The sequence below is a fragment of the Numida meleagris genome, chromosome 12 (assembly GCF_002078875.1).
Source record: "Numida meleagris isolate 19003 breed g44 Domestic line chromosome 12, NumMel1.0, whole genome shotgun sequence".
In the NCBI taxonomy this organism is placed as follows: domain Eukaryota; kingdom Metazoa; phylum Chordata; class Aves; order Galliformes; family Numididae; genus Numida; species Numida meleagris.
In genome coordinates this window covers 16285454-16295963 of record NC_034420.1, presented here as the reverse complement: position 1 = coordinate 16295963, position 10510 = coordinate 16285454, and the positions used below count along the sequence as shown (strand labels likewise).

Genomic DNA, 10510 nt, shown 5'->3' with positions numbered 1-10510 from the left:
CTAAGGGGAGCAATTCCAAAACTGCCTGGTGCTGTAGGACCAGGCTCCTGAAGGTAGTTATGCAATGTTGCACTTAACTGTGCAAAATTCCTCAGTAAATAAGAATGGAACCTGGAAAGGTAAGTGACTGCCTGGCTTATGGTGGTAGATGTCCAATGTACCTTAGGTCTGCTTCTTGAAATGAGGCTGAACTTCATGCAGTACCTCTATCCTGTGATGTGAATGCACACAAAAAAATAACCTCATGAAGCTAGTGATTTTTATCTGCCTTTCCTAGAGGTGGAGTTACCAGTTTGTTTCCTTTCTGGCAGCGTGAGATCAGCAGTAGTTGCTCCATCTTATGTGCTTGTCAGATCTCATGGAAAAGTAAAACTCCGTAGTGTTGGTTCATTCTAGCACTTTCGTAGCTCCTGCTAACAACTGTGGTGAAAGAATTCCAGTCAAGGATTGCCTTCGTGTATTTCTAAGTGGTTTGAGGATCTGATACTCCTTCAGACTCCCAGAATTATTTGTTATTCTGGACTTGTGAGTACCGGCTAGCTGTGGGAGTGCTGGCGGAACACTTTCCTCTCAAAGAGGACTCTCAGCTCTATAAACAGTCTTTTCCTATTATGTCATACTGTAAAACTTTTAAGAGCTTCAGATAAAGTAGAAACGTTGAAAGAGTGTATCATTAAATCTATTTTATGAAATGGGACACCTTCTAAATAAGGCAGCTACTAGTTTTTTTGGTTTTACAACTTTTATTGAAAGCTTTAGGAATGGAAAATATTAAGACTTCCTAAGTTTTGCTTATGCCAGTAATGTCAAAGGAATTCTTCCTATCACCTATGCAGCTGTAGGATTAGGATCAGTCTCTAAAACAGGAGGTAAATGTTGCTATCTTAAGATTCAGACTTTTTTAATTAAAGCAACCATTTTTCTTGTAACTTATTTTTCCTACCTAACTGTTCTGTAGGAAGAATAGCTTTGATTTCTGCAGTACTACTGTAATAATGGAAAATGCAAATGCTGTGATGAGGTGATCATTAATGTAGCTTAATTTCAGTCAGGAAACTTTAGTTAGTAATCATGTAAGCTTTCAGACAAACTAAAGCACTGTTGGGTGCAGAAGGATGACTATTTCCTTGTATTTGCAAGAAACTTCTACTTCTGGATCTAAACACTTTAGTATTATCTACAGTTTATGCTAGCCAACGTTTCTTATTTTGTAGAGAAACAACATCTGTATGTGATACTCAAGTTAGTTTTCATTATTGTTTTGCAAAATGCAATTGTTTTTACTCCAGTTCCAAGAAGTGGTTCCAACTTCACGAGGCAGTACATCAGAGCTGACTCTTTGTCAGCTGCTCGGCACTGGAGAGGGTCACCAAAACTCTTAGCTTTAGTGTGGTAGCCTGAAAAGGCAAAGAGATGCCACTAGATCCAAAACCGAAGGGCAGAAATCAAGCAGGCATGTACAAGCTCAAGTAGCAGCGTAATAAAAAAGTTTGGAAAGCTGAATTGTATCCCCCAAGCTGTGCTTCATTGCACAGTGAAGAACAACATTGTCAGCCTGCTTATTGTGATATGATTTACGCAGGAGAAATCTGGAGCAAAATAACTGAGTCAGAATTAAATGAGTGGATATGCCAAGAACTCTTGTATAGGGACGAGGCAAGGATTGTAAAACTGGCTGGAGGCTTATTTGAGAGAAAAAATGAAGGAAATAGCTACCTACTGTGAAGAAAACGCAAATAAAAAGGTTTTCTGGGGCCTATAATTAAGCAGAAGGAAGAAGGCATGATTTTAAGTGTTTGAGGTTTTCAGGAGTTAAGTTTATGAGGTCTGACTTTGCAGTCAGGCAGATTTGTGTCCCAGTTCACGTCCTCAGTTGCAAGTACGAAACCAAAGTGGCCTGTTAAGGTAGCAGCAGGCTATTGCTTTGCTGCCACAGAGAATCTGGTCAGTTCTGCAAAGTTCCAGACTCCTCCTATATGCTAATTATAGTGATGTGGCTTAACAGTGATGCATTATTTGCTGTGCAAAATGGATGGGTAAGCTGTTATAAAAGTATCTGTCACTGAGAGCAGATGTTCCAGGCGTTTTCCAATTCCAAAAATCTAAGCATGCTCATGTTGAGTCTCCTCCTCAGGACAAGTGGATTTGCTGTGGATTTGCCTGCCTCATAATTTGTAATTCATTTTGCAAATGTTTTCGTCTGTTTTCTTAAATCTAAGAGTGAGGTTTTTTTCCAGTCCACATGAGGAGAGGGTTGATTAAATGTATGGAGCATCCAACAATTCTTTCTGCCAAGAACTTAGGCTTCATATGTTAACTTTTGTTGTTGTTCCATCTTGTTAATATAGACTCCAGCTGTTTAAGAAGCTTTTTCTAAAAGGTACTTCAGTAAGCAATAATTCTGGATTTAATGAATGTCATGGCTTTTGCAGTCAGATTGCTTTTTCTAGAATCAGCTGTAGGTGATGGATTGCATTTGTGCATGTATTGTTTTAGCCTGAAACTGGAACAAACTCTAGGTTGGAGCTTAACTATCTTCCTGTGATATATTGAAATGTGATAAAGCAGCTGCTGATCTTGGTTAGGATGAAAGTCTATTTTTTGACCTGTAGTTGATGTTTCTTCCTGTTTGGGATTTTTTTTTGACACAGCTGGCACGAGCCACAGTCCGTGATCCCAAAACCGGTGTCCTTACAGTGGCTAGCTACAGAGTGTCAAAAAGGTAAGCACAGAGAAGAGTTCAGCCTTAAGTTTTCTGTGCTTAACAGCCCTTACCTCCAGCTGAAAACTGGAAGTGCTTTGCATGCAGCAAAAGCTTGCACAACAAATGCGTGGTAAATGGCTCCTCTGTGTAACATCAGGCAGAAGAAATCCTCCTCCTTTGGGAAACTGGTGGTTGGGGCTTTGTATTCCAAGATAATGTTTCAATGTTCCCATCCCCTTCTCTTGCCCTAGTTCATGGTTGGAGGAAGATGACGATCCTGTTGTGGCTAAGGTGAATCAACGAATGCAGCAGATCACAGGGTTAACAGTGAAAACAGCTGAGCTGTTGCAGGTTGGTACACTTTCATCTTACCAGGATGAGATCTGACAACTAGCTCTTGAACAGGGTGGTGTGGCATTTATCCAGAAGCAAACATCAGTGTTGCTCGTAACCAGCTCCTCCTAGACCTTCTGTTAACTAAACACATGGGTTCCTGGTGAGTGAGTGAGTAAGGTCGTGAACAGTAGTATCTCCTAGATCAGACACACACTGGGGAAATACCTGTGCTCAGATTCTGCCTCTTCAGAGGAGGAGGGAGTAAGTATGATAGCAACTGTTGCTGTGCGTTCAAGTTTATCGGGCTGTTGTAGTGATAAGCAAAGAGTGCTGCTGTCAAGAAACATCAGTACTGAGAAATTCTCAGTAGAACTCTTTAACTGAAAGGGAAAGAGCACTTAATGCTTATCTTGCTCGTTACCGGTAATCTGAAGAAAAATTAGTAAAGTGTGTTGTAGATTACAGTCTTGCCACAGAGCACCATTTCTCAAAGGATGTTTTGGATCTTTGAGAGTTATCTTATGCAGCAGTCATTTGCAGCTTACTGTATTTTGCTTTGTTCTTCTATTCTGTAGGTTGCTAATTATGGAATGGGAGGGCAGTATGAGCCACACTTTGATTTTTCTAGGGTAAGATTGCTTTTCCAATTACTCCTTGGGTGTGGAGCGAGGGTGGGAACAGATTATTTTGGGAACTGTTGAAACCCTTATTAAAATGTCTTTTCTATTAAAAACACTCTAATATATAGCTCAGTTGCATGGGATGGATTATGACCTCTGGAAAGCTCTCACTCCTTTCTCTGATGCTGGAAGTTCAAGAGACCAATGAACAAATCTGGCTACCTGCTTATCTTTGTCCTTTTGGTTCCTTGCACAACGTAGAGATATTAAGTGATAGTCACACAGTTCTTATATATACTCTTTCTGTTACTTTATTAGGAAATGTAGCCCTGGATGGAGATTGAATTGTTCCATCAGTTTATAAATTTAGCAAGGTTGTCAGTCCTCTTTTGGGTATTTTCAAGTACTTTTGCTGAGCAGGAGGTGTCTCTCTAAAAGAGCAGCATTTCTGGAAGTCTTTGAGTTGTAACCCTTCTGGTAAAAACCCTTTGAAGCTGTGTGATCTCAGCTGTAGGGGATCAGCAGGGCTTTGTCACCCCTGTCCAGGATGCCAGTGCTGTGGTGAAAGCAGGGAAACTTACCACTGGCACTTGTTGGATCTATACCAGGCACTAGAGGGCTCTACCTGGCAAGTGTCAGCTCAGGTTAGCTGTGAGAGGGGAGAAGGCAAACCTTTGATTGCAACCTTAAGACAGTTTTGGAACACAAATCACACTGAAGAGCTGTGATGATGAGTTGTTACAAATACAAAATCCATCTGTGATGCCTTGGTTTCAGGTAGAATCACGTCTTCCACTGAATCCATCTTAATTCAAACTATTCCAGTATTTTACCTGATCGGAGGAATGGATTGCTGCAGCCAGAGGGTAACCCAATAACTGAGTACAGAATTGGAGGGGCCCTACTTAGCACCGTTCATAAATAAAAAGTTAAAAAAACAGTCTTAATCCTCAACCCTGTGGAAGCTCCTATTCGTTAGCTTTGGCCTGTTGAGAGAATTTTTCTGTGAACTTTAAGACTGCTTTGTTTCCAGAGTTCAGTCAATGCTCTTAAATTCTCTTCAAAGCCTTTGAACTCAAGGACCTCGGATATCAATTTGGTCGTTATGGTCTTTACTTTTGGATTAGGCAGCTGGGACAGAGCTCTGTTTGGAACATAACCTTGGCTGCAGTCATCAGTTAAAGCAAGGCAATCAGGGAGTTTGCCGTGGGCTTGGACTGCTCTGCCAGCCTCTGTGCGTCACGGATTCCAGTACTGGAATCCAGAGACACTGCTCTCTCACTGTCTGATCAGCCTCACAGCTTTTTGTTCCCTTACAGCTCTGAAATTGGGAAGCTTTAATCCTTAATATTTAACTTTGAGTTTGTACTGGGTACTCAAGTGTTACAGAAGAATCTTATATATTGAAGCTCAGAAATGCATGGCTGGACCTGAGTTTGGCAGAGGTGGTGGAAACAAGGGAATTCCTTCTACCTGTGCTTCTGTGTTGGCTGCTAGATTGAATTTGCACGTACTGGTGCAAGAAGTTATAGTTCTTAGCATAAGCCCGCTTCAGGAAAGATGTTTTATTTTGAAAAATTCAAGTGCATTGAACTACAATGTCTGAGAGATAGGAAAAGACAAACAGCAAGAATAACTAATGCCGGCTTCAGCATTTTTGAGTGTTGAAGATTATTTTTTTTGTATTGAAAAATGCATCTTAACATCACTTGGCTGAAATTTGTTCCTGACAATTGGCAGTACAAATAAAGCTCTAATTGCATTTTTCTGAAGGGCACAGAGATGCACTGGGCTTCTGGGTGTTTTCTTCTAAACTGGCACCCATATGATCTCATACTTCAACAAATGAAACTCTAAGCACTTGATCTTCTTGACGTGGGCCTTAATTCTAGATAGACAACCACTTGAGATAAATAACTGTTATTCTAATTTGTTGCTATTAGGAATAAATGGGTTTTCTTATCTCACTTCTTTGAGAATCACCATACATTGAGAATGTAATGTCTCATCTAAACCCTGTTCAAGCTCAGTTTTTCGTGACCTCAGTTGTTGACTTTACATCAGTATCCAGCACAGTAACAGCCTGTTGATAACTTACTTAAATACCACCTGTGTGTAGGCCCTGAAAGCATTGCTTCTACTCTTAATGCCCTCAGAATTACTTGCGTGCTACTTCTCCTTACAGCACCTGAGTGCGATGTGCATGCATTTATGCACTGTGGCTGCAAATTGTGATGGCTTTAGTGCTGCCCTGTAAATCCCCTTTGAAGTCCAGCTCTTTAAACTGAGCCTAAGGCTCTTCATGCGGAGCTGCCTATGTAACTCTAGTGTGAGCCCATTTGGAATGTGAGGTTAAAGTTGTTGTCTGTTACAGCGACCCTTTGACAGCACACTCAAATCGGAAGGAAATAGGCTAGCGACGTTTCTTAACTATGTAAGTACCTTTGTTTGTCTGCTGTCTGTGAGCTTGAAGTTTGCAGTTATTCTCATTTAATTTTATAGAAAGATGAGCCAGATGCTTTCAAGCGGTTAGGGACTGGAAATCGTGTGGCCACTTTTTTAAACTATGTAAGTATGATGCTCCTTTGTGAATTGAGTGTAACTTAGTGATGTTTTGTTTACAGCTGGTACTGTTGTTTGTGGAGGTTTCTTGGTGTTTGGAAGGGAAGCCTTCACAACTCTTGCAGCATCAGGTGCTGTCCTGTTTGAGCTGGTAGAATTTGGATGTTCTCTAACCACAGAGCAGAAAATTGAAGTAGGGCCCAGTTCTTCCTTTCTGGCCATTCTGCTATGAGATTTCTTACTCCCATTGCTGGGAGAGGAATTTGGCTTATTTCCTAAAGGTACGTGGAAGGGGTGGTACTCATGACGCTCAGCTGGAGCGCTTACTGTGAGGCAGAAATGCTCTTCCCCAGCTTTGACAGCACTTGATGGTGTGGTGTCAGTCTCCGCTGTAACAGTTTGTCAGGAGCTGGAATTGCTCTGGCGTAGCTGTTACTTCAGCAAATGGAGGAGACATGGTTCACAAACCTGATGCAACTGGGGAATGGTTATAAACGCAGAACTGAGGAGATTCCTTAGCTGCATGCCATATACAGCCTATAGACCATGTACACTGAATCTAATTGCCAGTTAACTTAATTGCACAGATACTAGTAGCCTACTGTAATCACAGTCCTGTTCTGGCAATACTTGATCAACCTATACTTATCTATGTTGGTAATTAAGATCACCTAATCTGCTAGACCTGACTTATGAGTGATATAACTTCAAATTTAAAAAGATGAGGAAAGGTTATGGCTGAGCTAGTGCTTGGTGTGCAAAGTGCACTTGGAGCAGAACCAGAGATTCTTTCACCTTTGGCAAAAAGTCTGAGACTGCTGCCAATAGGCTTTAATTCAAAGCACCTCAAGACTTCTTGATTCTCAGACTCCTGGACAAACATTGATTCTTACAGTGAATAATATGCATCTTACTCTCTGCTGGCTGTACGTGGTCAAAGGCAGTTTACCCTTTGTATGTCCCACGTAGAACATATCAAACATACTGATGTTTCTACTGAAGAATGGTTTGTTCTTAAGATGTAGGTATTAACTTAGATGCATGCACAAGCTTTCTAGTTGGAAGGGGCAAAACACTATGCTCCTATGGCATCCTGTGCCCTTCTATTGTAGGTACCAAGCAGGAGGACGCCAGAGTGGTAATAACATCTGCTTTAAACAGAAATCCAAGTTGCAGTGAAGAATGTGGGGGGTGTGGGAATTGTATTCATGATTGCTGACACTTTGTGGGAACTGGATGTGACTAATTTGTTTCTTTCCATTAGTACCTGATTGAAAAACTTACTGAGATGAGCAGAAAGATTACTTACTTTAATGGAAGTGTTTCCAGGGACTTTAGGTTTTGAGTCACATCTGTAGAGCTCATCACTGCTAACAGATTCAACAGGGTTAAGTTCATTCCAGTGTAGAACAACAAAGCATAAAGACGTAAGCATTTCTTTAGAGCCTCATTGCTGTATGTGTTAAAGCACTAGAAATAGAATTGAGATATTGGGGAACAACAAACAAAGAAACAGTGCGGAGAAGTGAGGTTTTCCAGTTGTACAGATTTTTGAAGTGGTTGACCAAGATGCTAAACTAAATTATGAAAACGAGTTCCAAGGACACGGTTTCAATTTGAGGAAATGTGGTTTAACAGGCACTTACTTTTCTAATTGAATCATAGACCAGAATGAAATTCTGAAACTAACTTACTCTGAAGTCCTCTCCCTTGTTCTAGAGTACTAGCTTATTAATGCTGCAGGGGAAATATTTTTTTTTATGGTTAACTTGTATAATATGTACTTGTAGATCAGCACTTCATCAAGCTTACTCATGAATAAAAGCCTTCAGCTGAAATAACAGCCTTCAATAATGGGCTTAGCAATTCATGCTGGTTGAAATCCATCTCTTCTTTGTTACTGCGACTCACAGAGGTGTGAATTGTGTTAGGACAAGGGGCACTTGAGCTTGTGGGTCTGTATGTACAAAAGTACGTACAGTCGGTTTGACTTTGTTTTCTCATTTTGTTTTAACAGATGAGTGATGTGGAAGCTGGAGGAGCTACAGTTTTCCCAGATTTTGGGGCAGCAATATGGCCTAAGAAGGTAAAGTCACTTTGTGCGTAGCTTCCTCTCCTTTCCTCTCTCCTTTTGCTGCCTTTTCTCATTAGTCTAGCATCCATTTGAGTCAGTTAATGTGCCTGTGCAACTTACGTGATTCTTACAGATTATAATGGGAAGAGTTTCAGTGTAGAGCTGTTCTTAAATCCTGTTTTCTGGATTTAAGTTTTAATTTAATTTAAGTTTTTCTGTTTTCCACTCTGTGAACATGACTGAATTAGAGTTGAGAGTAAGTCATCTTTTCCACGTGTTGCTGTTTGTGATCTACGCTTAAGTGTTTCGTAAGAGTTTGCAATTAGGTTCTTGGGCATTTATCCCTCTTCCTCCTGACAATAACTGAAATATGTTGGCTAGGTTCTGGCTAACCCAGATCTGATATCTTTTCTGCAGGGAACAGCAGTATTTTGGTACAATCTATTCAGAAGTGGCGAGGGTGATTACAGAACAAGGCATGCAGCTTGTCCAGTACTAGTAGGGTGTAAATGGGGTAAGTAAAACTCCTTTAGGAACAAAAACCTTTTGAGTATACAAGATGGTGGTATACTGAACCATTGTAACAGCATTTAATAATCTGAGTATTGCCATTTTAACTACTGGAGTGACTTAGCAATAATGAACTCGCGTGTAATATGTAGCATTTAGCAGCTATGTTGTTCAGCTGTCTCTTTACTAGAGAGAGCTTTTGTGGCAATGACATCGCAAAGCGTGTAAGAATGGCTTATGTGGTATAAAGTCATAGGACAGTCAAAGTAGTTTGGGTTGGAAGGGGCCTTAAAGATCACCTGGATGTTCTCAGGTTTTTCCCTATACCACCATCCCCTTTAGTTTGCTCAAGAAATCTTTCCTGATCATGTTATTTGATCAAATGGGTGCTGCTGTGCTTCCTGGAGGCAGGCAAACCTAATTTGTATGGCTCATTAGAGACAAACATTCCCTCTTGCCTTGGGTGTCCATAGTCTGTCAGCAGTGGACTGCTTCCTACTGTGGCTGTCTGGTCACTGGGAAATTCTGTTAGCTGCTGAAAGTAGCCTATGTCTCCTGTCATCCATTCCTGAATCCACCTCCCACAGCCTGCTTAATGTTCTGCTGAGTGTCAGAGCCCAGTGACCTATAATGACACCAGATCCAAAATATACTGCCTTGCTACTGTTGGCCAACTGCAATTGGAGGCTTTCTTCCTGGCCCTGTGAATCTTTCTGCTTCTCATTGGGTGGGTAGAGAAGTATAAGGCTTCAATGGAAATAAGTGTCTAGGTTGCACTGCTGTACACAGACTGGGTGCATGGTGGTGACTAATTCCATATCTTTGTTCCACAGTTTCAAACAAATGGTTTCATGAAAGAGGAAATGAATTCTTAAGGCCTTGTGGGAGAACAGAGGTTGACTGAAATCCAGCCTGCTGCAGACCTTTGTTTCTTCATCTCCTTTTCTACTGTTTGTTCTTCCAGTTCATTTCTAAGAAATGATCCATCTTTTCCCCCCCCCCAAGAGTCCTGGCACTTGTCACAAAAATGACAAATGTAACACCTGTGAGTGAAAGTAAATGGCTTTGTGCACATCTTGTCTCGGTTGCTGTCATTTGTCTCCACCTTCCCCCCCACCCCTGCTGCCTTCATCATTTTACTTGTCTTCCGCCCTCAGTGTTCTCTTTAGTAATGGTGCAAACCATGGTGTGGGTGATCCAGAATGCTTGGGTGCCTGGTCTTGTGCCTTTTGTACCTCAGAAGTTTTAGATGTTAAATATTTCTTTGAACCAAAGTTTTTAAGTTTTGTGTACGTGTTAATTTTATTGTATTTCTATGGATCATGAGTTTTGAAACAAATAAATGTTCTTTCAAAAATGCTCTGTGTCCACGATGCATACTAGTGCTGGATTTAGGGAACAGGGGGGCTTTATTTCCTCCTTTCTGAGGGTCTGTTGCTTCATTACCCTTTTGTTTAGAAAAATGACATGGATTTGGACAATGTTAAAGGTTAGAGCATGACACAACTCTTCTACTGAAGTTGGAAAGATTAACTTGTTTTGAAACTACACTGTAAGAGTAGGCAGGCTCCATGCTGGGGGCCAGGGGGCAATGTGATCTCAGTATTGTGCTCAGCAGAAGCCTTGCCCAGTGTTATCTTATCTTGTGAGAGGCTTTCTGGAAAACCTGATGCCCTTTCCAGCATCTTGACAATCCTTGATTGT

The 10510-nt window shown here is 41.0% G+C and overlaps 1 protein-coding gene across 6 annotated transcripts in view; it reads left to right on the top strand.

Annotated features, from left to right (window-relative positions):
• P4HA2 (prolyl 4-hydroxylase subunit alpha 2) overlaps positions 1-9880 on the top strand; it is a 23730-nt gene extending 13850 nt beyond the window's left edge. For 2 of the 6 annotated variants that reach the window (XM_021410416.1, XM_021410417.1), the window contains exons 10-16: positions 2652-2722; positions 2956-3055; positions 3616-3669; positions 6163-6228; positions 8240-8308; positions 8714-8810; positions 9640-9880. In XM_021410416.1, coding sequence (XP_021266091.1) covers positions 2652-2722; positions 2956-3055; positions 3616-3669; positions 6163-6228; positions 8240-8308; positions 8714-8810; positions 9640-9710 — 528 coding nt within the window. In that variant the 3' untranslated portion in view covers positions 9711-9880. The other 4 variants (XM_021410421.1, XM_021410418.1, XM_021410419.1 and 1 more) reach the window with 4 other exon arrangements.